This window comes from Aotus nancymaae, unplaced genomic scaffold, assembly GCF_030222135.1.
Source record: "Aotus nancymaae isolate 86718 unplaced genomic scaffold, 86718_ANA_hifiasm-v0.15.2.pri h1tg000028l, whole genome shotgun sequence".
In the NCBI taxonomy this organism is placed as follows: domain Eukaryota; kingdom Metazoa; phylum Chordata; class Mammalia; order Primates; family Aotidae; genus Aotus; species Aotus nancymaae.
In genome coordinates this window covers 28,777,082-28,804,659 of record NW_026988441.1, presented here as the reverse complement: position 1 = coordinate 28,804,659, position 27,578 = coordinate 28,777,082, and the positions used below count along the sequence as shown (strand labels likewise).

General features: G+C 50.1%; 1 protein-coding gene across 1 annotated transcript in view; it reads left to right on the top strand.

Annotated features, from left to right (window-relative positions):
• Nucleotides 1–26,966, top strand: part of TMEM38A (transmembrane protein 38A) — a 29,947-nt gene extending 2,981 nt beyond the window's left edge. The window contains exons 2-6 of the mRNA XM_021668866.2: nucleotides 15,795–15,951; nucleotides 16,193–16,377; nucleotides 18,816–18,903; nucleotides 23,423–23,540; nucleotides 25,102–26,966. Coding sequence (XP_021524541.1) covers nucleotides 15,795–15,951; nucleotides 16,193–16,377; nucleotides 18,816–18,903; nucleotides 23,423–23,540; nucleotides 25,102–25,329 — 776 coding nt within the window. The 3' untranslated portion in view covers nucleotides 25,330–26,966. The remainder of the gene's footprint in view (nucleotides 1–15,794; nucleotides 15,952–16,192; nucleotides 16,378–18,815; nucleotides 18,904–23,422; nucleotides 23,541–25,101) is intronic.
• Nucleotides 26,967–27,578: the final 612 nt, after the last annotated feature.

Genomic DNA, 27,578 nt, shown 5'->3' with positions numbered 1-27,578 from the left:
AATTGGATTGAACTGTTAGGCTCAGTTTAGCCTGCATGCTGGGCATCTATAAATTTTCTTCTCAGAATTTGTATGCTGGACCAGCTACAGAATTTGCAGGGCCCAGTGCAAAATATCAGTGTGGGGCCTTTTGTTCAGAAATTAAGAATTTCAGAGCTGGGCACAATGGCTCACGCCTGTAATCCCAGCACTTTGGGAGGCCGAGATGGGTGGAGGTGTGGAGTTTGAGACCACCCTGATCAACATGGTGAAACCCCCTCTCTACTAAAAAAATACAAAAATCAGCCGGGCATGATGGCCAGCACCTGTAATCCCAGCTGCTCCAGAGGCTGAGGCAGGAGAATCGTTTGATCTTGGGGGGCAGAGGTTGCAGTGAGCCAAGATCACGCCATTGCACTCTAGCCTGGGTGACAGAGCATGACTTTGTCTAAAAAAAATTTTAAAAAAAGAGAATTTCATAGCCAGGCATGGTGGTGTGTGTCTGTCATCCCAGCTATTCAGGAAGCTGAGGCTGGAGGATCACTTGAGCTCAGGAGTTGGAGCTCAGCTGCGCCTGGCTGGGTCAGGCTTTCTTGAGAATCCTGAGAAAGGATGAAGCTCAGAGTGTGGTCCTCAGCTGAGCAGCATCAGTGTCACCTGGGAGCTACAGTGAGCTATGATCACACCACCACCCTCCAGCCTGGGCAACAGAGCAAGACCCTGTCTCCTAAAAAATATATTTAAGGCCAGGTGAGGTGGCTCATGCCTATAATCCCAGCACTTTGGGAGGCCGAGGTGGGCAGATCACCTGAGGTCAGGAGTTCAAGACCAGCCTGGCCAACATAGTGAAACCCCGCCTCTACTAAAATACAAAAATTAGCTGGGTGTGGTGGTGCATGCCTGTAGTCCCAGCTACTCGGGAGGCTGAGGCAGAAGAATTGCTTGAACCTGAGAGGCAGAGGTTGCAGTTAGCCGAGATGGCGCCACTGCACTCCAGCCTAGCGCCTGGCAACAGAGCAAGACTCTGTCTCAAAAAAAACAACAAAAAATTAAGAGTGTCTGCATAAGTCAGATAATCTCAGCATTTGGGGAGCCTGAGGTTGGAAGATTGCTTGGAGTTTGTGAGCAGCATTGGGCAACATTGTGAAATTCCTTCTCTATAAAAAATACAAAAATATTAGCCAGGTGTGGTGGCATGTGCCTGTAGTCTTAGCTACTAGGGAGGCTGAAGTGGGAGGATTACCTGAACCCTGCAAGGTCGAGGCTGCAGTGAGCCATGATTGTAGCACTGCACTCCAGCCTAGGTGACAGAGTGAGACCCTGTCTCAAAAAAAAAAAAATAAACACATCTCCAAATCAGGGGAGTCAGTTCTACCACTAGCACTGGCTAAACACCACATCGGTTATTTCACCACCATGAGCTTCAGTTTATTTGTCTGTGAAATGGGATCGTTGGTAAGAGATTTCCAGACTCCCTTTCCTAGCTATTGTAAAGATCTATTGAGAATTTTGTCAGTGATAAGGTCTAAGGCATTTGTGAGGGATGGTTATGTTATTTGGAAGTCTGCGGAGCAATGTGTTACTTGGGATACGGGCATTTTCTGGGTCAGTCTTGTTTACTTTTTCTTTTTCTTTTTCTTTCTTTTTTTTTTTTTTTTTCTGAGTTGGACTCTTGCTTCCTCGCCCAGGCTGGAGTGCAGTGGCACAATCTCAACTCACTGCAACCTCTACCTCCCAGATTCAAGTGATTCTCCTGAGTCAGCCTCCCAAATACCTGAGATTACAAGCGCCCGCTACCGTACCCAGCTAATTTTTTTTGTATTTTTAGTAGAGATGAGGGTTCACCATACCTGCCAGGCTGGTCTTGAACTCCTGACCTCAAGTGATCCACCTGCCCCAGCCTCCCAAAGTGCTGGGATTACAGGTACGAGCCACCGCTCTCGGACAACTGAACTTTAAAAAAAAATTTTTTTTTTCTTTTCTCTTTTCTTATTCTTCTTTTTTTTCCCCTCTTCTAAAGTTTAACAACTCCTGTAAAAAAAGAAATTTTTTTTTGAGACAGGGTCTTATTCTGTCTCCTAGGCTGGAGTGCAGTAGTGCTGTCAATCCTCACTGAGCCCCTACCTCCTGGCTCAAGCAATCCTCCCACCTCAGCCTCCCGTGGATCAGGCTTTCTTGAGAATTCTGAGAAAACCCAGAGTGTGGTCTTCAACTGAGCAGTGTCAGTGTTCCCTGAGAGCTGGTTAGAAATGCAGAGCCCCTGTGGTGGCTCACACCTGTAATCCCAGCACCTTCAGAGGCCAAGGCGGGGAGATCATGAGGTCAGGAATTTGAGACCAGCATGGCCAATATGGTGAAACCCCATCTCTACTAAAAATACAAAAATTAACCGGGCATGGTGGCAGGCGCCTATAATCCCAGCTACTTGGGAGGCTGAGGCAGAAGAATCAGTTGAAACTGGAAGGTGGAGGTTACAGCAAACCGAGATCACGCCACTGCACTCCAGCCTAGGCAAAAGAGCGAAACTCCATCTCAAAAAAAAAAAAAAGAAAAGAAAAGAAAGAAACTCAGAGTCCTGGCTGTTTCTGGGCATGGTGGCTCACGCCTGTAATCCCAGCACTTTGAGAGGCCAAGTCAGGCAGATCACCGAGGTCAGGAGTTCTAGACCAGCCTGGCCAACATTGCAAAAACCTGTCTTTACTAAAAATACAAAAAATAGCTGGGTGTGGTGGCACATGTCTGTAATTTCAGTTACTCAGGCGGCTGAAGCAGGAGTGTTGCTTGAACCCGGGAGGCGGAGGTTTCAGTGTGCCAAGATCACACCATTGCACTCCAGCCTGGGCAATATGAGTGAACCTATGTCTCAGAAAAAAAAAAAAAAAGAAAGAAAGAAAGAAATGCATAGCCCGGCCAGGTGTGGTGGCTGATGCCTATAATCCCAGCACTTTGGGAGGCCAATATGGGCCTATCACCTGAGGTCAGGAGTTCAAGACCAGCCTGGCCGACCTGGCAAAACCCTGTCTCTACTAAAAATACAAAATTAGCTTGGCATGGTGGCATGCACACCTGTAATCCCAGCTACTTGGGAGGCTGGGGCACAAGAGTTGTTTGAACCCAGGAGGCGGAGGTTGCAGTGAGCTGAGAACTCACCACTGTACTCCAGCTTGGATGACAGAGCAAGACTCCGTCTCAAAAATAAATAAATAAATAAATAAATAAATAAATAAAATAAAATCCTTTTGTCCTGATATCGCCTCTCTTTCATTTAAATCAGAATCATTGGCCTGGCACAGTGGCTCACACCTGTAATCCCAGCACTTTGGGAGGCCAAGGTGGGCGAATCACCTGAGGTCAGGAGTTCGAGACCAGCCTGACCAAAATAGTGAAACCCTGTCTCTACTAAAAATACAAAAATTAGCCGAGAATGATGGTGGACACCTGTAGTCCCATGTACTCAGGAGGCTGAGTTGGGAGAATCACTTGAACTCAGGAGGCAGAGGTTGCAGTGAGCCGAGATCATGCCATTGCACTCCAGCCTGGGTGACAGAGTGAGACTCAGTCTCAAAAAAATAAAATATTAAATAAATAAATCAGAATCGTGGGGCTGGATGAGGTGGCTCAACCCTTAATCCCAGCACTTTGGGAGGCCAAAGCAGGCAAATCTATTGAGGCCAGGAGTTCCATCCTGGCCAACACAGTGAAACCCTGTCTCTACTAAAAATACAAATATTAGCCAGGTGTAGTGGTGCAAGCCTACAATCCCAGCTACTCGGGAGGCTGAGGCATGAGAATGGCTTGAACCTGGGAGGCCGCGGTTGCAGTTAGCCAAGATCATGCCACTGCACTCCAACCTGGGCAGCGGAGGCAAATAATAATAATAATAAATTCACAATCACTGGGGTTGGCACCAAGCATCGGTATTTTTTTAAAATTCCCTGGATGAGAACTGCTTCTCTGCATTGGGGTATTCCAGCCTTGCCCTCCTCCACCCTCTAGAGGCCAGTAGCACCTCCCCCCTGCCCCCACCATCCAATAATGACAACCAAAAATGCCCCAGATATTGACAGCGTCCCTGGGGGCACAGTGTCTCCCAGTTGAGAACCACTGATCTGGATCATAAATCTCAAAACTCTCATGCCTCCGGGGGCCAATCAGATCATATATACTACACAGAGGTGAGCCAGGTGGGGACCATCTGTCCCCAGGTGAGAACCAAGCAGGCACAACTCTACCTGGTTGGGGCTGGAACCCCCAGAACTGATTTTTCCTCTGTGTCTGTGTTGGCTGTTCAGACATTTCTTTTTCTTTTTTAAATTAGTAGACTTGGCTGAGCGCAGTGGCTCACACCTGTAAACCCAGTACTTTGGGAGGGTGAGGCAGGCAGATCACCTGGGGTCAGGAGTTCAAGACCAGCCTGGCCAACATGGAGAAACAGTGTCTCAACTAAATACAGAAAATATTAGCCGGGCGTGCTGTCAGGCACCTGTAATCCCAGCTACTCAGGAGGCTGAGGCAGGAGAGTCACTTGAACCTGGGAGTCAGAGGTTGTAGTGGGCAGAGATCATGCCTGGGTAACAGAATGAGACTGTCTCAAAACAAAAACAAAAACAACATAGAGACAGGGGTCCTACTATGTTGTCCAGGGTGGTCTTAAACTCCCGGGCTCAAGAGATCCACCTGCCTAGGCCTCCCAAAGTGTTGAGATTACAGGCGTGAGCCACTGCACCCGGCCAACCACTGATCTTTCTACCACTGCCATAGTTTTGCCTTTTCCAGAATGTCCTATGGTTGGAATCATGTGGTGTGTACCCCTTTCAGACTGGCTTCTTTCACTTTGGAATATGCATTTAAGGTTCCTCCATGTCTTTTCATGCCTTGATATAGCTCACTGAATAATATTTCATGGTAAGGATGCTTCATAGTTTGTTTTTCCCTTCACTTCCTGCAGGGCATCTTGGTTGCAGTTTTAACTTTTCTTTTTTGAGACAGAGTCTTGCTCTGTCACCCAGGCTAGAGTGCAGTGGCACTATCTTGGCTCACTGCAACCTCTGCCTCCCGAGTTAAAGCGATCTCTTGCCTCAACCTCTCAAGTAGCTGGGATTACAGGCACATGCCACCACACCCAGCTAATTTTTGTATTTTTAGGGTTTCACCATGTTGGCCAGGCTGGTCTTGAACTCCTGCCCTCAAGTGATCCACCTGCCTCAGCCTCCCAAAGTGCTGGGATTACAGGCGTGAGCCACTGCACCAGGCCCTCTTTATGTTATTTATTTATTTATTGAGACAGAGTCTTGCTGTGTCACCCAGGCCGGAGTGCAGTGGTGCAATCTCAGCTTACTGCAACCTCTGCCTCTCAAGTTCAGGCGATTCTCCTGCCTCAACCTCTCTCAAGTAGCTGGGATTACAGGCGCCCACCACCACGCCCAGCTAAGTTTTGTATTTTTAGTAGAGACAGGGTTTTACCTTGTTGGCCAGGTTGGTCTTGAACTCCTGAACAGGTGATCCACCCGCCTCAGCCTCCCAAAGTGCTGGGATTGCAGGCGAGAGCCACTGCACCTGGTCAAGTTTTAATGTTTTTTATATGCCGTTAGGACAAAAGAAAACTGTTCTTTGATCCCTGGTTTGCGATCTCTGGTTTGAACTACAAGCTTTTTAAGGGCAGGAGGCTATTCACCCTGCTCAACCTTGTGAGGCAGGGGCTGCCATCTTCATTTTACAGGGAAGGAAACTGATGCAGAAAGCTGAGCTCAAAGGCTCAGGAGGAAGAGACTGGTCCTAGAGTCACTGAGAGACTTGGTCAGTACCCCATGCCTCGTACATTTCCAAGTAAATAGGATGGTGCTGGAGTGCCCTGGGGAGCCTTCTAGCAACGTCCAGCCATCTGCAAATGAGGTATTGACCCCCGGAGAGGGAAAGTCACAGAGTCCATTACAGACCAGGACTTAGGGACCCAAGCCTTTTTCCTCTTGTCTGAGGCAGAGCTGATTTTTAAAAAAATCCATCTACTGAAGTTTCCACCCACAGGTACTTTCCATTTCCGCACAGTTCCAGAAATATCTCTTGCGTCGTTGCTAGGCGCTAAGCAATCTCTTTTTCACTCTTGCAGGCGTCTTTGGAAATGACTGATATAGCCCTGGAGTGGCCAGTTTGTCCAGGCTTTCCCAAAACGAGCATCGAAAGTCCCAAGTCCAGCTGGGCATGGTGACTCATGCCTGTAATCCCAGCACTCTGGGAGGCCAAGGCGGGCAGATCACCTAAGGTCAGGAGTTCCAGACCAGCCTGGTCAACATGGAGAAGCCCCTGTCTCTACTAAAAATACAAAAGTTAGCTGCTGGTCATGGTTGTGGGTGCCTGTAATCCCAGCTACTTGGGAGGCTGAGGCAGGAGAATCACTTGAACCTGGGAGGTAGAGGCTGCAGGGAGCTGAGATTGGTGCCATTGCACTCCAGCCTGGGCAACAGGGCAAGAGCCCATCTCAAAAAGAAAAGAAAGGTTCCATGTCCTAGGAAATCCCTGGGGCCCAGGCAAAGGGGGATAATTGGTCACCCTAGACAGCCTCCCCATGCTACACATGGGCAAACTGAGGCCCAGGGAAGGGAGGGACTAGCCTAAGACCACCCAGTGAGAGGGGAATGTGTCCAGGGCATGCAGCAGGTGACAACCTATTAGCTTTCTGGGGCTGCCCTAAAACCCAGCAAGAGAAACCGAGAAGCAGTTTGGAAAGGAAAAGGACCTAGGCTTTGTTTTTTGTTTTTTTTTTTGAGATAAGAGTCTTGCTCTGTTGCCCAGGCTGGAGTGCAATGGCACGATCTTGGCTCACTGCAACCTCCGTCTCCTGGGTTTAAGCAATTCTCTTGCGTCAGCCTCCCAAGTACCAAGTAGCTGGGATTATAGGCGCCCACCACCATGCCCAGCCACTTTTTGTATTTTTAGTAGAGGTGGGTTTCGCCATGTTGGCCAGGCTGCTCTCAAACTCCTGACCTCAGGTGATCCACTCACCTCAGACTCCCAAAGTGCTAGGATTACAGGTGTGAGACACCAAGCCTGGCTGTCATCTTGGTCCTTTGATGGTGAAGGAAACTGCGGCTTGGGAGGCAGGCAGTCAGTTGCCCAAGGCCATGCCACAGTGAGTGGCAGAGCCAGAAGCTAGGCATGTGACGGGATTTCGCCATGTTGCCCAGACTGGTCTTGAACTCCTGAGCTCAAGTGATCTGCCTGCCTTGACTTCCCAAAGTCCTGGGTTGATAGGCATGCGCCACCATGCCCAACCGGCATGTGACTTATATAGCAGGCACACACATGATGCAAACATGGGCATCTGCCTGTCAGAGCGTGACTTAGGCAAACTCCGGGTCCCCATCACCGCTCCCCAACCTCGGTCCTTGGGATGGTCCCAGAGGGCACAAGAAAGATTCTGGAAAGAATTCAATCCCTGTGAGTTATTTTTAGATGCACAGGTATCCATTTCTGCAAAACATGGGTGCCTCACCCGACCTGGCCTCTGCACAGGCCACCATCTGCTCCAAGGGATTAACTCTCAGCCAGTTGTGTTTTAAATAGACCCTAGAAGAGGGGCTGAGAGCACTTTACCTCATACCCTAGGACCTTGGTCAATGTAGAGACTCAGGACAACCTTGAGAACAGGGAGAGGCTGCATTTTGGGCTTATAACTCCAGGATGAGATTAGAGGAGAGAAAAGTTCATCCTAGTCCTCATCAGAAGTTAGATAAAAAAGCAACATTCTGCTTTACTTTTAAAAACAGATGTGGGTTGGGCGCGGTGGCTCACGCCTGTAATTTCAGCACTTTGGGAGGTGAGGCGGGTGGATCATGAGGTCAGGAGTTCAAGACCAGCCTGACAACATGGAGAAACCCCGTCTCTACTAAAAATACAAAATTAGCTGGCCGTGGTGGCACATGCCTGCAATCCCAGCTACTCGGGAGGCTGAGGCAGGAGAATCGCTTGAACCCGGGGGGTGGAGGTTGCAGTGAGCCAAGATTGCACCATTACACTCCAGCCTGGTGACAGTGAGACTCCGTCTCAAAAAACAAAAAAACAAAAACAAACAAACAAAAAAACCCAGAGATGTGGAGAGAAAAACAACAGCTTGTTCAAGATCACATGGATAGTTGGTGGGGATGGTGAAGCAAAGGGCAAGTGGCAAGTGCATCGATTACTTACTCTCAAACAGGGCGTCCAATCTTCTGGCTTCCCTGGGTCATGTTCGAAGAAGAATTGTCTTGGGCCTCATATAAAATATGCTAACACTAACAATAGGTGATGAGTTTAAAAAAAAAACACAAAAAACTCATATATATATATATATTTTTTTTTTTTGGCAGAATCTCACTCTGTTGCCCAGGCTGGCATGCAGTGGTGCTATCTGAGCTCACTGCAATCTTTACCTCCCAGGTTCAAGCGATTTTGATGCCTCAGCCTCCTGAATAGCTGGGATTACAGGTGCATGCCACCACGCTCAGCTAATTCTTTTATTTTTAGTAGAGACAGGGTTTCACCATGTTGCCCAGGCTAGTCTCGAACTCCTGACCTCAAGTGATCCGCCCACCTCGGCCTCCCAAAGTACTGGGATTACAGGCATGAGGCACTGCGCCTGGCCATAAGTGATCATTTTGCAGCCCAATCTTTTCACTCAGCAATAAGCTTATGGGACTTGTCTTTGTTGATAACATCTAGAACAGTAATTCTCAACCAGAAGGGATTTTGTTCCCAGAGGATAAATTTGGCAATATCTGGAGACATTCTTGGTTGTCACAGCTGTTGGGGAGGGTGCCACTGTCATCTAGTGGGCGGAAGCCAGGGATGCTGCTTAACACGCTATAATGCACAGGATGCCCCCATAGCAAAAAATGATCCGACCCCAGAGGTCAGCAGGGCTGAAGTTGAAAAACCCTGATCAAGGTCTAGTTCACTTTTCTTTTCTTTTCCTTTTTTTTTAGACAGAGCCTCCCTCTGTCACCTAGGCTGAAGTGCAGTGGCCAGTCTTAGCTCACTGCAATTTCCGCCTCCTAGGTTCAAGCGATTCTCCTGCTTCAGGCTCCCGAGTGGCTGGGATTACAGGCGCATGCCACCATGCCTGGCTAAATTTTGTATTTTTAGGAGAGACAGGGTTTCGCCATGTTGGCCAGGCTGGTTTCCAACTCCTGACCTCAAGTGATCCAACTGCCTTGGCCTCCCAAAGTGCTGGGTGAGCCACCGCACCCAGCCTAGTTCACTTTTTTTTTTTTTTGAGACGAAGTCTCACTCTGTCACCCAGACTGGAGTTCAGCGGCATGATCTCGCTTCTCTGCAACCTCTGCCTCCCAAATTCAAGCAATTCTCTGCCTCCCAAGTAGCTGGGATTACAGGCACCTGCCACCATGCCCAGCTAATTTCTGTATTATTAGGAGAGACAGGGTTTCACCATCTTGGCCAGGCTGCATCTCAAACTCCTGTCCTCGTGATCCACCTGCCTCGGCCTCCCAATGTGCTGGAATTACAGGCGTGAACCACCAAGCCCAGCATTTTTTATTTTTTTATTTTTTTTATTTTTTTGAGGCAGAGTCTCACTCTGTCACCCAGGCTGGAGTGCAGTGTCACCATCTTGACTCACTGCAGCCTCTACCTCCCAGGTTCAAGTGATTCTCCTGCCTCAGCCTCCCAAGTAGCTGGGACTACAGGTGTGTGCCACCACTCCTGGGAAATTTTTTGTATTTTTAGTACAGACGGGGGGTTTCACCGTGTTAGCCAGGATGGTCTCAATCTCCTGACCTTGTGATCCACCCACCTTGGCCTCCCAAAGTGCTGGGATTACAGGCACGAGCCACCATGCCCAGCCCTAGTTCACTTTTAAATAGTTACTGTATGGCATGCCACGTTTTGTGGCTTCCCACAGCTTTACTAAGAGACCATAGCTTTCACTTTTCTCCTGTTGCAACATTGTGTCAGTGAACATCTTCCTTCTCTATCTCTTTGTTTATGGTGCTTGGTTCCTGTTAATAGCAAGGAGTGGAATTGCTGGAGCCCAGGGGATGCACAGCTTCATATTTCCCTGTTATTGCCAAGTTGCCTGTGACATAGTTGTGCCCACTGATGCTCTCACCTGGGTTTGTAGGAGAAACTCTGGCATTGATGATTATTTCCTCCTCTTTGAGGTTGACCAAGCTAAGAAGAAGGTAATTCCTTCTACAGAATATAGTGCACTACCTGTTTCTCAATTAATAAATGGAACAGAGAATGTCATTGTTGTTACAATGTCATCAGAAATGGACAGGCCTGCTGGTGGCTCATGCCCGTAATCCCAGCACTTTGGGAGGCCAAGGCGAGAGGATCATTTGAAGCCAGGAGTTCAAGAACAGCCTGGGCCACACATCGAGAACCTATCTTTACAAAAAAAAAAAAGTATAAAAATTGGCCAGGCAGGTGGCACATGTCTGTACTCCCAGCTACTTGGGAGGCTCAAGCCCAAGAGTTTGAGGCTGCAGAGAACCATGATTGCATCACTGCACTCCAGCCTGGGTGACAGAGCGAGACACTGTCTCTTAAAGTGTCCAGGCCGGGTGAGGTGGCTCACAGCTGTAATCCCAGCACTTTGGGAGGCCGAGGTGGGTGGATCACGAGGTCAGGAGTTTGAGACCAGCCTGGCCAACATAGTGAAACCCTGTCTCTACTAAAAATACAAAAAAATTAGCTGGGCGTGGTGGCGCGTGCCTGTAGTCCCAGCTACTCAGGATGCTGAGGCAGGAGAATTGCTTGAACCTGGGAGGCGGAGGTTGCAGTGAGCCGAGGTCGCACCACTGCACTCCAGCCTGGCGCCTGGTGACGGAGTAAGACTCTGTCTCAAAAAAAAAAAAAAAAGTGTCCAGGCCGGACATGATGGCTCACACCTGTAATCCCAGCACTTTGCGGGGCCGAGGTGGGTGGATCACCTGAGGTCAGGAGTTTGAGACCAGCCTGGCCAACATGGAGAAACCCCCTCTCTACTAAAACTACAAAAATTAGCTGGGCGTGGTGGCAGGCATCTGTAATCCCAGCTTCTCTGGAGGCTGAGGCATGGAAATCACTTGAACGTGGGAGGTGGAGGCTGCAGTGAGCCAAGATGGTGCCACTGCACTCCAGCCTGGGTGACAGAGTGAGACTCTGTCACAAAAACAAACAAACAAACAAAAGGCGGTGGGGGGAGTCCAACACAACCATGATGACTTTATGTTTGCTAGAATGTAAATTCCACGAGGGCAGAGACCTACCTGTCACGTTCATCATTATAACACCAGGACCCAGAGGGATGCACATTTCCCATAAATTCATTCACAGTTTTTTTGTTTTTTTTTTTTTTTGGAGACGGAGTTTCGCTCTTGTTACCCAGGCTGGAGTGCAATGGTGCGATCTCAGCTCACCGCAACCTCCACCTCCTGGGTTCAGGCAATTCTCCTGCCTCAGCCCCCTGAGTAACTGGGACTACAGGCATGTGCCACCATGCCCAGCTAATTTTTTGTATTTTTAGTAGAGACGGGGTTTCACCTTGTTGAGCAGGATGGTCTCGATATCTTGACCTCGTGATCCACCCGCCTCGGCCTCCCAAAGTGCTGGGATTACAGGCATGAGCCACTGCACCCGGCCTACAGTTATTTCTTAAACCTATACGATGTGTCCAACACCACCCTGCCCCACCCCACCCCACCCCACCCCACCCCACCCCACCCTACCCCACCCCATGCCCTGGTGGTTCAGCAGCAGATAAGGCCTCCATGGTTGCTGAACTTATGGAGGCATGAAGATCAAATCCACCTGTTGAATGTATCATTAGTATCTACAGATGTCTTCATCTGTTGCAGATGCTATGATCTGTTGAAGATCAAATCCACCTGTTGAATGTATCATTAGTATCTACAGATGTCTTCATCTGTTGCAGATGCTGTGATCTATAAAGCACTGTAGACCAGGCGACTTGCAAACAACAGAAATTTCTCACAGTTCTGGAGGCTGGAAGTCTGAGATCAGGGTATTAATGTGGTCAAGTTCTAATGAGGGCCCTCTTCTGGCTTGCAGATGGTCAGCCTCTCCCTGTGGTCCTCATTATGGTAGACAGCAGAGAGCAGCAGGCTTTCTTATAACTCTTATTTATTGATTGAGATAGAGTCTTGCTCTGTTGCCCAGGCTGGAGTGCAGTGGCTTGATCACGGCTCAACCTTCCAGGCTCCAGTGGTCCTCCCACCTCAGAAATAGCTGGGAATACAGACACAGACACCTACCAGCATGCCCAGCTAATTTTTTTTTTTTAAAAGACGGGGGTTTCACCATGTTGGTCAGGCTGGTCTCAAACTCCTGACCTCAGGTGATCCACCCACCTCAGCCTCCCGAAGTGCTGGGATTACAGGCGTGAGCCACCGCGCCCGGCCTGCCCAGCTAATTTTTAAAAAAATCTTTTTAGAGATGGGATTTCACTGTGTTGCCAAGGCTGGTCTGGAACTTCTAGGCTCAAGAGATCGTCTCTCTGGCCTTAGCCTCCCAAAGTGCTGTCATTACATGTGTGAGCCACCATGCCTGGCCTCTCTTGACTTTTTTTGTTGCTTTTTTTTTTCCTTTTATTTGAGATGGAGTTTCACTCTTGTTGCCCAGGCTAGAGTGCAATGATGCAATCTCAGGTCACTGCAACCTCTCCTCCCAGGTTCAAGCAATTCTCCCACCTCAGCCTCCCAAGTAGCTGGGATTACAGGCACCTGCCACTACACCCAGCTAATTTTTTTGTATTTTTAGTAGAGACAGGGTTTCACCTTGGATGAAACCCAAGATGGTCTCTATCTCCTGCCCTTGTGATTCACCCGCCTTGGCCTCCCAAAGTGCTGGGATTACAGGCATGAGCCATTGCACCCAGACTATTTATTATTTTTGAGACAGAGTCTCACTCTGTCACCCAGGCTGGAGTACACTGATGTGATCATGGCTTACTGCAGCCTCAAACTCTTGGGGTCAGGCGATCCTCCCACCTCAACCTCCTGACTAGCTGGGACTACAGGTGCACGCCACTATACTCAGGTAATTAAAAAGAATTTTGTGTAGAGATGGGGTCTCAATGTATTTCCCAGGCTGGCCTGTTTCCTTTCCTTTTCTGTTCTTTGTTTTCTTTTTTGAGACAGGGTCTTGCTCTGGAGTGCAGTGGCATGATCATGGCTTACTGCAGGCACCACTTCACCAGCTCAGGTGATCCTCCCCTCTTAGCCTCCTGAGTAGCTGGGACTACAGGAGCATGCTACCATGCCCAGCTAATTAAAAAAAAATTTTTTTAGAGGTAGGGTCTCACTATGTTGCCCAGGCTGGTCTCAAACACCCAGGCTCAAGTGATCCGCCTGCCTCAGCCTCCCAGAGTGTTGGGATTACAAGTGTGAGCCACCGTGCCCAGCCTGGAAATAAAATCTTAATACATGCGACAATGGGGATGAAGCTTGAGGACATCATGCTCAGTAAGGCACACAAAACAACAAAGTCTGTATGATTTCGCTTCTATGAGACGCCTAGAATCATCAGTTTCATAGAGACAGAAAGTAGAATGGTGGGTGCCGGGGGCTAGGGACGGGGAATCAGGAGTAAGTGTTTAATGGGTTTCAGTTTGGGAAATTGGAAGGGTTTTGGAGATGGGTGGTGGTGATAATGGTAAAACGATGTGAATGTAATGACATAGAACTACACACTTAAAAATGTTTAAATGGGCTGGGCGTGGTGGCTCATGTCTATACTCCCAGCACTTTGGGAGGCCGAGGCGGGTGGGTCACCTGAGGTCAGTAGTTCGAGACCAGCCTGAGCAACATGGAGAAACCCCATCTCTACTAAAAATACAAAATTAGCCGGATGTGGTAGCACATACCTGTAATCCCAGCTACTCGGGAGGCTGAGGCAGGAGAATCGCTTGAACCTGGGAGGCGGAGTTGCAGTGAGCCGAGATCGCACCATTGCACCCTAGCCTGGGCAACAAGAGCAAAACTCCATCTCAAAAAAAATAAAAAATAAAAAGTATAAAATGGGCTGGGCATGGTGTCTCACATCTATAATCCCAGCACTTTTGGAGGCCAAGGCTGGTGGATGGCTTCAGCCCGGGAATTTGAGGCCAGCCTAGGCAACATGGTGAAACCCCATGCCTCCTTTAAAAATACAAAATATTATCCTGGCGTTTGGTGTGCTTCCCTGTAGTCCCAAATACTTTTGAGGCTGAGGTGGGAGGGGTGTTTGAGCCTAGGAAGTCAAGGCTGCAGTGAGTTGTGATTGCACCACTGCACTCCAGCCTGGCTGATGGGAATGAAACCCTGTCTAAAAACAAATTTAAAAAAAAAGTAAAATGGTAAATTTATTTTTATTATTTATTTATTTATTTTTTGAGACAGAATCTCACTCTGTCGCCCAGGCTAGAGCTCTGTGGTGCGATCTCGGCTCACTGCAGCCTCCGCCTCCTGGGTTCAAGTGGTTCTCCTGCCTCAGCCTCCTGAAGAGCTAGGACTACAGGCGCGCACCACCACACCCGGCTAATTTTTGTATTTAGTAGAAATGGGGTTTCACCATGTTGGCCAGGATGGTCTCGATATCCTGACACTGTGATCCACCCACCTTGGCCTCCCAAAGTGCTGAGATTACAGGTGTGAGCCACTGCGCCCAGCATAAAATGGTAAATATAATGTATATTTTACAGTAATAAAAAATTTAAAAAAAATTTTTTTAAAGACAGCAGGTATAAGAATACCAGCATAAGGCTGGGCGTGATGGCTCATGCCTATAATCCCAGCACTCTGAGAGGCTGAGGCAGGAGGTTCACTTGAGTCCAAGAGTTGGAGACCAGCCTGGCAAACATGGTGAAACTCCTTCTCTACTAAAAATACAGTAATTAGCCAGGCATGGTGGTGGGCGCCTGTAATGCCAGCTACTCGGGAGTCTGAGGCAGGAGAATCGCTTGAACCCAGGAGACAGAGGTTGCAGTTACTCAGGATTGCACCACTGCACTCCAGTCTGGGCAGCAGAGTGAGACTCTGTCTCAAACAAAAGAAAAAAAAGAATACCAGCATAAGCTCATAGGGATCTTGGTATCAGCTGAGGTCAGAGAAGCAATTTCTTTTATTTCTTTGTGTGTGTGTATGTGTGTTTTTGTGTGTGTGTGCATGTGTTTTTAGATGGAGTCTTGCTCTGTCACCCAGGCTAGAGTGCAGTGGTGCAATCTCGGCCCGCTGCAGCCTCCACCTCCAGGGTTCAAGTGATTCTCCTGCCTCAGCTTCCCGAGTAGCTGGGAATACAGGCGTGCACCACTGTTCCTGGCTAATTTTTGTATTTTTAGAGATGGGGGTTTCACCATGTTATCCAGGCTGGTCTTGAACTCCTGACCTTAAGTGATCTGCCCACCTTGGACTCCAAAAGTACTGGGATTACAGGTGTGAGCCACGACGCCCAGCCCAGAGTAGCAATTTCAATGCGTTCCCAGCGGCAAGCTGGCCCATCTCTCCAAGCCTCAGTCTCCTCATGACAATAAGGAGACTTCTGTAATCATAAAAGCCATCACTTGGCTGGGGCACTGATGAGGATTTAATAAGTCCTAAATGTGAGCCAGTGTCATCATCACTGCCACCTCTCTGGCTGTGGAGGAGAGGACTCCCACTCTGTTTTCTCTGTGAAACCTCAGGCATGCACACAGCCTCTCTGAGCCTTGGTTCCTCCTCTGAAACTTATGAACTGCACAGTGTTAGGTGGGCGCTCTGGATTAGGATAGGCTGACTGGAGCGTATGGGAGTAAAGCCTGCCCTTGGCACGCTGGTGATGCTGGGGGACACTCCTGTGCCTCCCAGGAGCGGTCGAGCTGTCCCGGCGCCACCCGATGGCATCCTGGCTGTGTGCCATGCTGCATTGCTTCGGGAGCTACATCCTGGCTGACCTGCTCCTCGGGGAGCCGCTGATCGATTACTTCAGCAACAACTCCAGCATCCTGCTGGCCTCAGCTGTCTGGTAAGCCACACTGGGCACGGGAAAGCAGAGCCAGGTGCGGGAAGGAACAATCTGGGCACCAGGGAGGCGACAGGTTGGAGGCATTGGAATGCACCAGCAACAGCCTTCACGGTGGCCCTGAACCCGCACTGGTCTAGGCTCAGCACGTTGTGGGTGGGGGTATCTGACACAGCCACAGCTCCCTACCCCCATCCTTCATGGTCTGCTCATCCCCTGGCACTCAGCATTCTCTCCCCAAAAGGTACTTGATTTTCTTCTGCCCCCTGGACCTCTTCTACAAGTGTGTCTGCTTCTTGCCTGTGAAACTCATCTTCGTGGCCATGAAGGAGGTGGTGCGAGTCCGCAAGATCGCGGTGGGCATCCATCACGCCCATCACCACTACCACCACGGGTGGTTCGTCATGATTGCGACTGGGTGGGTCAAAGGTAAATAGGATGATGACAGTGAAAAATCGCCCCAGTGGAGAACTGTTGGTCCAGTGGTACTACCAGGCACCCCCGGCTGGGAAAGCCATTGCTCCAAGCAAAGGGGTGTAAACGTTGGACTAGGTGTCCAAACCTCCCAATACCTTTAGGGTAAGTGGGAAGGTTCTTCCAGAAATGTTACTGTCAGGGGTACCTAGGACAGTGATGACAACGACAGAAGTCAATATTGCCAGAGCAGGGTTTCTCACTTGCAGCACTACTGACGTGTGGGGCTGAGTCATTCTTTGTGGTGGGGGCTGCCCTGGGGATTGTAAGATGTCAAACAGCACCCCTGGTCTCCACCCACGAGATGCCAGTAGCACACTTGTCCCCAGCTGCGACAAAAGAAATTGTCTCCAAGGCCGGGCCCGGTGGCTCACGCCTGTAATCCCAGCACTTCGGGAGGCCGAGGTGGGTGGATCATGAGGTCGGGAGTTCGAGACCAGTCTGGCCAAGATGGTGAAGCCCTGTCTCTACTAAAAATACAAAAATTAGCCGGGCACGGTGGCATGCACCTGTAGTCTCAGCTACTCGGGAGACTGAGGCAGGAGGATTGCTTGAACCTGGGAGGCAGAGGTTGCAGTGAGCCGAGATCACGCTGAGATCACGCCATTGCACTCCAGCCTGGGCGACAGAGTGAGACTCCCTCTCAAAAAAAAAAAAAGAAAGAAAAGAAATTGTCTCCAGACATTACCAAACACCTCCTAGGGAGCAAAATTGCTGTGGGTAAGAAACCCTTCTTCTCTAGAGCTCTAGCTATAGGAGTTCTTAACTTTTGTGGACCATAGCCCTTTTGTCAGCCCAGTGAAGCCTACAGACCCTTTCATGTGCAGAAGACGGAGCTGGACATGGTGGCTTAATACCTGTAGTCCCAGCTACTCAGGAGGCCAAGGTGGAGGGATCACTTGAACCTAGGAGTTGAGGGTTACAGTGAGCTGTGATTGTGCCGTTGCACTCCAGGTAGGAAACAGAGCAAGAGCCTGTCTCTAAAAAATTAAAATTAAAAGAATAAAGTAATAATGAAAATGTTACTAGAAATAAAGAACGTTTTGGCCGGGCGTGGTGGCTCAAGCCTGTAGTCCCAGCACTTTGGGAGGGCGAGGCGGGTGGATCATGAGGTCAGGAGTTTGAGAGCAGCCTGACCAACACGGTGAAACTCCGTCTCTACTAAAAATACAAAAATTAGCCAGGCATGGTGCTGCGTGCCTGTAATCCCAGCTACTCAGGAGGCTGAGGCAGGAGAATCGCTTGAACCTGGGAGGCAGAGGTTGCAGTGAGCCAAGAGCACGCCATTGCACTCCAGCCTGGGCAACAGAGCAAGACTCCGTCTCAAAAAAATAAATAAAGAACGTTTTATAATGTTAAAAGAGCCAATACACCAGGAAGATATATCACCTATAAACATATATGCACCTAGAAACAGAGCACCAAAATACATAAAAAGAGATAATTCAACATTAAAAGTTGGAGAAGTGGGCCAAGGAGTAACAGGAAAGCAGGTAAAGAAGGCCTGAGCAAATGCCGAAAACCACTGGGCACTTTATCCTCGCTTCCTGCCTGCAAGATATGGGTACCCACAAAGTACCAAGATATAGAGTCACCATCCATTGAGCCACGGTGTCCTCAGTTACTCCTTGCTGTGGGGGTCAACCTGTGCATTATACGGTGGTGAGCCACCTCCCTGGCCTTCACTCACTGAATGCCAGTAGTGCTCCCTCCCCAGCTGTGACAACTCAAAGTGTTTCTCAACATTGCCAGATGCTTCCTTGGGAGCAAAATGGCCCCAGATGCGATTCCCTGGTCCAGTAGTACATATCAGCCACCCCAGTTGGTGCGGCAGTTCCTGGAGTGGATGTCCAAGTGTCTTTAACCAATACATTTAGGGTAAATGGGAAGATTCCTCCAGAAATTTAACCATTCTGTCTCCATTTGAGTCTCCTTATTGTCTCTCCAGGAACCTTTTACTACTGAGCAGATTCCCCAGGGGTATAGTATCTCTCCTAGAGTATGGATGGTTTGAGAAAGATTGAGAACTTGGAGTCTTGAGGAAGAGAGAGACTGGGGGTGGGGGCTGCCTTGGAAGCCTCATGTATAGCTTGGGGTCTTGGATTGGGGCATCAAGGCACACAACCCCAGGTTAAAGACCTGCTTTGCAGGTGGGGACATGACTGATTCCTTCAGGTGGCTTTTGCTCTGAATTTGTCATGCGACTCTCAGCAAGGCTTTGTCCTCTCTCAGCCTCAGTTTCCCCACCTGCAGCTGATGATCATACACCCCCAGGCTCAGTGTCCCTCTAGAGAAGACTTCGCGAGCAGAGAGACTGCTTCCTTGGGAATTCAACCAAGAGGAAAAGGAGACCTGGGGGTGGTGAGCTTATTCAGAAGGCCCCTGTCCTGTAGGTTCTGGTGTCGCCCTCATGTCCAACTTTGAGCAGCTGCTCCGAGGGGTCTGGAAGCCAGAGACCAACGAGATCCTGCATATGTCTTTGTGAGTATCCCACCCCACCTCTCCCTCCATCCTTCCTGTATGTCTGGGTGCCTGACCCTGAGTTAGATGCTGCTGATAACTTAGAGAGGCCTCAGTCCTTGGCTCTGCCTTTCAGAGTGGCTGGGGAAGCTCAAAGCAGAGTCATAGCTCTGCTCCATCTAAGGTTGGGGAGGGCGGAGCTGCAGCAGGACGCTATACCTGATTGAAGTTTTGAAGGGTGAGCAGGAGTTCACTGGCCAAGGAGGGGCCTCCCAACAGAGGCCAGCAACTCTGCCAACTGTCAAATCAGAAGAGCAGCAATGCTGCCGGGTGTGCGGGGTCAGGGCACAGAGCATGGGGCATGCAGTGTGCATTGGGAGCATATCTGGAGGTAAGTGGGCAAGGCCAGGTGGCAGCATCCAAGACCCAGTGCAGGATCCCACACTGCATTTAGCTTAATGCTTTTTTTTTTTTTTTTTTTTTTGAGACAGAGTCTCATTCTGTGGCCAGGCGCCAGGCTGGAGTGCAGTGGCACAGTCTCGGCTCACTGCAACCTCCGCCTCCCAGGTTCAAGCAATTCTCCTGCCTCAGCCTCCGAGTAGCTGGGACTACAGGCGCACACCACCACGTCCAGCTAATTTTTGTACGTTTAGTAGAGATGAGGTTTTACCATGTTGGCCACGATGGGCTCGATCTCTCGACCTCGTGATCCACCAGCCTTGGCCTCCCAAAGTGCTGGGATTACAGGCTTGAGCCACCATGCCCAGCCGCTTAATGGTTTTTTTGAGAGGGGGATGGAGTCTTCCTCTGTCAGGCTGGAGTACCCTGGCGTGATCTCAGCTCCCTGCAACCTCCACCTCCCAGGTTCAAGAGATTCTTGTGCCTCAGCCTCTTGAGTAGCTGGGATTATAGGCACCTGCTACCACGCCCAGCTAATTTTCGTATTTTGAGTAGAGATGGGGTTTTGCCATGTTGGTCAGGCTAGTCTGGAACTTCTGACCTCAAGTGATCTGCCCACCTCGGCCTCCCAAAGTACTGGGATTACAGGCATGAGCCACCCACACAGCCAGCATAGTGCATTTTTAAAAGACCTCGTGGGGCGTCTGGGTGTGGTGGCTCACACCTGTAATCCCAGCACTTTGGGAGTCCAAGGCTGGACGATTGCTTGAGCCCAGGAGTCCAAGACTAGCCTGGGTAACATATGAGACCTCTTCACTACAAAAAAAAATTAACTTAGCTAGGCATGGTGGCATGCGCTTATGGTCCCAGCTACTCAGGGGGCTGAGGCAGGAGGATTACTTGAGCCCAGGAATCTTCAGTAAGCTAGGATCGTGCCACTGTACTCCAGCTTGGATGGCAAAGCAAGACCTTGTCTAAAAAAAAAAAAAAGTATTCAGATACCAGACCATTAATGTTAAAAAAAAAAAAAAGGGAAGGGGGAAGGAATTATGCATATAGATCACCTGGCCCTGGAAACTGGTGAGTGCTTTGGAGATATCAGGTAGAAGTAGCATCATTAGGCCGGGTGCAGTGGCTCACGTCTGTAATCCCAGCTCTTTGGGAGGCTGAGGCAGGTGGATCACCTGAGGTCAGGAGTTCGAGACCAGCCTGGCCAACATGGTGAAACCCTGTCTCTACTAAAAATACAAAAATTACGCCAGGCATGGTGGCTCACACCTGTAATCCCAGCACTTTGGGAGGCCGAGGTGGGCGGATCACCTGAGGTCAGGAGTTCAAGACCAGCCTGACCAACATGGAGAAACCCTGTCTCTACTAAAAATGCAAAATTAGTTGGGCATGGTGGCGCATGCCTGCAATCCCAGCTACTTGGAAGGCTGACACAGGAGAATCGCTTGAACCCAGGAGGCAGAGGTTGCAGTGAGCCGAGATTGCGCTGTTGCACTCTAGCCTGGGCAACAAGAGCAAAACGTGTCTCAAACTAAGTAAATAAATAAAATTTAAAAATTAGCCAGGTGTGGTGGTGCACCTGTAGTCCCAGCTACTTGAGAGACTGAGGCAGGAGAATTGCTTGAAGTCAGGAGGCAGAGGTTGCTATGAGCTGAGATTGCACCACTGCACTCCAGCCTGGGTGACAGAGCAAGACTCTGTCTCTAAATAAATAAATAAATAAATAAATAAATAAATAAATAAATAAATAAAATTCGTAAATACATGCAGTGAAGCTGGGCATGGTGGCTCAACCCTGTAATCCCAGCTACTCAGGAAGCTGAGATAGGAGGATTGCTTGAAGCCAGAAATTCAAGACTATCTGGGGCAACACTGCAAGACCCCATCTCTAAAAAAAAAGATAAAACAAACAAAATTAGCCAGGTGTGGTGGTGCTTGCCTGTAGTCCTAGCTACTCAGGATGCTGAGGCAGGAGGGTTGCTTGATCTCAGAATGTTGAGGCTGAAGTGAGCTGTGATCACACAAGTGTACTCCAGCCTGGGCAACAGATTTGAGACCTTGTCTCAAAAAAAAAATCTGTCACTCGACAGATATTAGGAATATAAGTCACAGGTCTGTCTTTTGCAACAAATAAAAATATTTTAAACCTATTCTGCAAGGAAAAAAATAAAAGTTAAGGAAAACTTTGCATGTTGTAATCACATTTTCTGCGGGAATGAGCTGATGGGGGATCCCCAAGACCACCCTGACGTTCCATGACTTGCTAGAAGGACTCATAGAACTTAGCAAAGCCATCATATTCAGGATTATGATTTATTACCGTGACAACCTATAGAATAACATCAGCAGAGGCAGGTGCTGCGGCTCACACCTGTAATCCCAGCACTGTGGGAGGCCAAGATAGGAGGATTATTCAAGGCCAGGAGTTCGAGACCAGCCTGTGCAACATAGCAAGACTCCATCTCTACAAAAAAAAAAAAAAAAAAAAAAAACCTTAAAAATTAAGCAGGGACAGTGGCACATAACTCTAGTCTTAGCTACTTGAGGGGGCTGAGGTGGGAGAATTGCTTGAGCCCTGGAGTTTGAAGTTACAGTGAGCCATGATCAGACCACTGCACTCCAGCCTGGGTGGCAAGACCCTGTCTCTGTTTTTTTTGATACGGAGTCTGGGTCTGTCACCCAGGCTGGAGTGCAGTGGTGCGATCTCAGCTCACTCCAACATCCACCTCCTGGGTTCAAGCAATTCTCCTGCCTCAGACTCCTGAGCAGCTGGGATTACAGGCGCCCACCACCATGTCCGGCTAATTTTTGTATTTTTAGTAGAGACGGGGTTTCACCATGTTCGCCAGGCTGGTCTCTCACTCCTGACCTTGTGATTCACCTTCCTCAGCCTCCCAAAGTGTTGGGATTGCAGGCGTGAGCCACCGTGCCTGGCCGTGAGACCTGTCTCTAAAAAATAAATAAATAACATGAAATCAGCCATGCCTGTAACCCCAACACTTTGGGAGGCTAAGGTGGGTGGATCACTTGAGGTTAGGAGTTGGAAACAAGCCTGGCCAACATGGCGAAACCCCATCGCTACTAAAAATACAAAAATTAGCTGGGCATGGTGGTGGGTGCCTGTAGTCCCAGCTACTCAGGAGACTGAAGCAGAAGAATTGCTGGAACCCGGGAGGCGGAGGTTGCAGTGAGCTGAGATCGCACCACTGCACTCCAGCCTGGGTGACAGAGCAAGACTGACACATACACAAACAAGAAATCAGCAGGGATCAAATGTGCATGGGGCAGACTACAGGAGAGAAAAGGTGCAAACATCCAGTTTTTCTCTCCCAGTGCAATCACCTGGACAGGGCTTAGTTCTCCCAGCAGCAATGTGTGACAACATGCATGGCGTACTGCCAACCAGGGAAGCTCTTCTGAGTCTTGAGTATCCAGGGTTTTAATGGAGGCTCAGACCTAGCTAACCACCTGCGTGGCTGACCTCAGTCTTCAGGCCCTCTAGAGGTCCAGCTGAGGCTGCAGGGCCCAGGACCCGCACCATAAATTACGTTACTATCTGATGTGACCCAAGGCTCCCAGGCAAACAAAGACAGTCTTACCAGGCAGGACACCCCAAGGGTTTAGAGGCCATATTCCAGGAGCTGGACAGAGGCCAGCCCTTTCCTTGGACTAGGTTAACCCATCATGCATAGGGTGACCCCACCTCATCCTCCCACCTTATGATCAGGAGAAGCTGTGGCCAGGCACAGTAGCTCACGCCTATAATCCCAGCACTTTGGGATGCCAAGAGGATCACTTGAGGTCAGGAGTTCGAGACCAGCTAGGCCAACATGGTGAAAACCCCATCTCTACTAAAAATACAAAAATTAGCCAGGCATGGTGGTGCACGCTGGTAATCCCAGCTACTCAGGAGGCTGAGGTGGGAGAAATACTTGAACCCGGGAGGCCGAGGTGGCAGGGAGCCGAGATCGCGCCACTGCACCCCAGCCTGAGTGACAGAGCAGACTCCATCTCAAAGAGAAAAGGGAGAAGCTGGGATGGGAGCTGGTGCCAGGGCAGGGGGATATGGGCCAGAGTTACGAAGACCTGAGCCATGCAGGCACCTGCCAGTAATAACAGCTGCTCCCTCCAGCCCCACCAAGGCCAGCCTGTACGGAGCCATCCTCTTCACCCTCCAGCAGACCCGCTGGCTCCCAGTGTCCAAAGCCACCCTCATCTTCATCTTCACCATGTTCATGGTGTCCTGTAAGGTAAGCCTTTTTCTTCCTGCTGCCTTATTGCCTTGACCAATGCCCGCCCCCTGCCACCTCCAGGCTGGGAGTGGGGAAATTGGATACTCCTAGCCTTATGTGGCTGGGACAGGGCAGCCCAGAGAGGGACATGCTTGCCAGTAGCTTGCTGGGAAGAGGGTCTTTAAAAGGCAGCGTCCAGCAGCCAGGACACAGGTGAGGGGAACAGGCCTTCTGTGCAGAGGGCCCAGCCTGAGCAAAGGTCAAGGTGGGCCCTGTCCCTTGGGTACAGAGACCAGAGGGACAAGAATCTGAAATGGCAGCGTCAGGTAGCCGGGAACTCAGTTGGACCAGGAATAGTTCTAGTGTTGACAGTCATGCCTTGAGTTGACATCACCCCACCCAGGAGGGGTCTTCAGGGGCTGGGCTCTCTCCCTCTGCATGAAGACCCCAGCTCAGGACTGTGTCTTCCCTGGGCAAGGACTCTAAGGCTGTCAAAAGGGAGTGAGCCTGTGTCTCCCTGCATTAGGGAAAAAGGGAGAGGCAAGCAGATCACTTGAGGCCAGGAGTTCAAGACCAGCCTGGGCAACATGGTGAAACCCTGTCTTTCCTAAAAATACAAAAATTAGCCAAGCATGGTGGTGCATGCCTGTATCCCAGCTACTCAGGAGGCTGAGGCAGGAGAATCACTTGAACCCAGGAGGTGGAGGTTGCAGTGAGCCAAGATTGCACCACTGCACTCCAGTATGGGCAACAGAGTGAGACTGTCTCAAAAACAAACAGGCAAAAAAAAATACAAATACAAAAATTAACCAGGTATGGGTGGCGCATGCCTGTAATCCCAGCTACTTGGGTGGCTAAGGCATGAGAATTGCTTGAACCCAGGAGGCAGAGGCTGCAGTGACCTGAGATCAGGCCATTGCACTCCAGTTTGGGCAACAGACCCTGTCTCCAAAAAAAATAGAAAAAGAAAAACAAAAGAAATGTATTTCTTACAGTTCTGGAGGCCGGGAAGTCCGAGATCAGGGTGCTAGCCTGGTCAGGTTCTGATGAGGGCCCTCTTTCCTGGTTGCAGACAGGCAACATCTCACTGTGTCCTCACATGTGGAAGGGACTGGTTAGCATTCCTGGGCCTCTTTGTAAGTGCACTAATCTCATTCCCGAAGGCCCCACCCTCATGGTCTCATCACCCCTCCAAAGGCCTCACCTCGTAATACCATCACCTTGGTGATAGCTTTCAACATGTGAATTTGGGAGGACACAGACCTTCAGACTAGCACTTAGCATGGCTTTCCTCTGAGCCCAGGAGTAGTGGGGAATTCTGGGGGATGGGTGACCAGCAGTCCCAGTGTGCTTGGAACTTTCCAGGGGTCAACATTGAAGTCTGGCATCCTGGGAAACCCAGGATGGTCGTCCATTGCCCTGGGGGTGCATGCAGCTAGAGGGCTGGGTCTGGGCTACTTCCAACCTTGACTTTGCTGACCTTCTCTCCCCTCTTCTCCCCACCCTGCCACCCCCTGTTTGCTTTCTTCCTTGATCTCCCTCTGTCTCTCTGGCTGTTCCGCTGGCCACCGCACCTCAGGTGTTCCTCACGGCCACCCACTCACACAGCACCCCCTTTGATGCGCTGGAGGGCTACATCTGCCCCGTGCTGTTTGGTGCAGCCTGCGGGGGTGATCATCACCATGACAACCACGGTGGGTCCCACGGCGGTGGTGGGCCAGGACCCCAGCATTCGGCCATGCCCGCCAAGTCCAAGGAGGAGTTGAGCGAGGGCTCCAGGAAGAAGAAGACCAAGAAGGCAGATTAGGGGGTGGCCCAAGGAGCACCAGGGAGAGAACCCGGACCCAGGACCCTCTGAGGTGGGAAGCTTCCTGTGCTCAGATCTATCCTTTCCTGGCCTTGAATTCCCCATCTGCAAATCAGGGTCATTGGCTCACCGTCCAGGGCTGATGTGGGGGTTGAGATATGAAGATGAGGATGAAGAACTTTTGTAGAAACCAGGCTTCCCTCTCTCTGTCTGCCAGGACCCCAGAGAGTCACAGGTTTTGGAGGGGTTCACAGAATCCTGGCAGCAGCTCTAGCCAGAAAGCCTGATTGGCAGTGATATCCTTAGTTCTATTTTTCCTTCTTTAAAATTGCATCTTGGCCGGGCGCGGTGGCTCACGCCTGTAATCATAGCACTTTGGGAGGCTGAGGCGGGTAGATCACCTGAGGTCAGGAGTTCAAGACCAGCCTGGCCAACATGGTGAAACCCCATCTCTACTAAAAATACAAAAATTAGCCAGGCATGGTGGTGCATGCCTGTAATCCCAGCTACTTGGGATGCTGAGGCAGGAGAATCGCTTGAATCCGGGAGGTGGAGGTTGCAGTGAGCTGAGATTGCACCACTGCACACCAGCCTGAATGATGGAATGAGACCCTGTCTCAAAAAAAAAAAAAAAAAAGCATCTTAACTCCTGAAGAACTTCAAGCCGTGTTGAGATTCATTCATTTGATGGACATTTTCTAAGCACCTGTGAGCCAGGTGCTGCCATTTCAAAGTCTCTTCTTACCCAAGCTCCTCAGTGGCTAGACCTCGCATGCTCCGCAGTCCCGACTCTTGCTGGGCGTCCCTGGGCAAGTTGCCTTCCTTCTCTGAGCTTTGCGCTCCCCATCTGTATAGTGGAAACCCTTGGCCCCCCCTCTGTACGGAAGGGCTGATGTGAAGCTGCAGCTGAAAAAGGCTCACGTGCTCTTAAGCCTCGTGCAGTCAGGAGGGACCAGGACGGTTGGAAATTATGATTGCAAATGGCTTTGCATTTTAGATCGTTCGTGTGTGTGGATCAGAGAAACTGACAAGTTCCTTGGCACAAAGGAAGCCCTCCATAGACAGCCCTAGGGCAGGCTTGAGAGATCAGACGGTGTGAAAGGCTTGTGATCTGTTCATCTCAGGCTGCCCCAAACCAAGAAATGGAGCCAGCTGGGTGGGGTTCCATGATCCAGCTCTATCGAGGGGCTCTGAGTGTGCACAGTTGGGACTGGAAGTATCAGGTCTCCCTCAGGCCAGAGTCCACTGTCACTCATTCAGTCATTCAACAAACATACAGATGCTTACCTGCCCTGTGCTCAGCCTTAGGCTGCTGCTGGGCGGGCCAGGAACCTGCTTCGGGGTGAGCGAGGTGGATGATATTATAGCTGAAGGGTCCCTCCTGACCATCTCAGCCTAGGTCACCAGGATGCCTGAGAGGGTTGGGTGCATGGGATGGGCATGGGCAGTCTCGGGTGAGGTTTGGGCCCAGACCAAGTCGGAGTCCCAGATGTCGCCAGGCTGTTGGAAAAGTGCCTTGTCCCTGTGATGCCTGGGAGTTGGGTGGGTCCTGGGGAGGTGAGGCCCCAGTTTCATCCTCTAGCTTATCCACCACAGCTCGGCGTGGAGGGGCAGCTAATAAAATCATTGTGAATGAACCCTCATGGCTTGTCTGCTTTATGCCTGGGATTTTTGTTTTGTTTTGTTTTGAGACAGAGTCTCAAAGCAGGGACTGCTTCGCAGAAGGAAGCAAAGCAGGGGATGGCAGGGTGGGGAGAACAGGAGAGAGAATGACTGTCAACAAAGTCAAGGTTGGAGGTAGCCCAGACCCAGCCCTCCAGTCACCCAGGCTGGAGTGCAGCGGCACGATCTTGGCTCACTGCAACCTCTGCCTCCCAAGTTGAAGCGATTCTCCTGCCTCAGCCTCCTGAGTAGCTAGGATTACACGTACCTGCCACCACGCCCAGCCAATTTTTGTATTTTTAGTAGAGGCGGGGTTTCACAATGTTGGCCAGGCTGGTCTCAAACTCATGACCTCAAATGTTCCATCCACCTTAGCCACCCAAAGGGCGGGAATTACAGGCATGAGCCACTGCACTAGCCACATGCCAGGGATTGGCCTCAAGACATGGGGACAGCCAGTCTCAGTGGCTCAGGCCTGTAATCCCAACACTCTAGGAATCAGAGGGAGGTGATCACCTGAGGTCAGGAGTTCGAGACCAGGTTGGCCAACATGATGAAACCTCGTCTCTACTAAAAATACAAAAAAT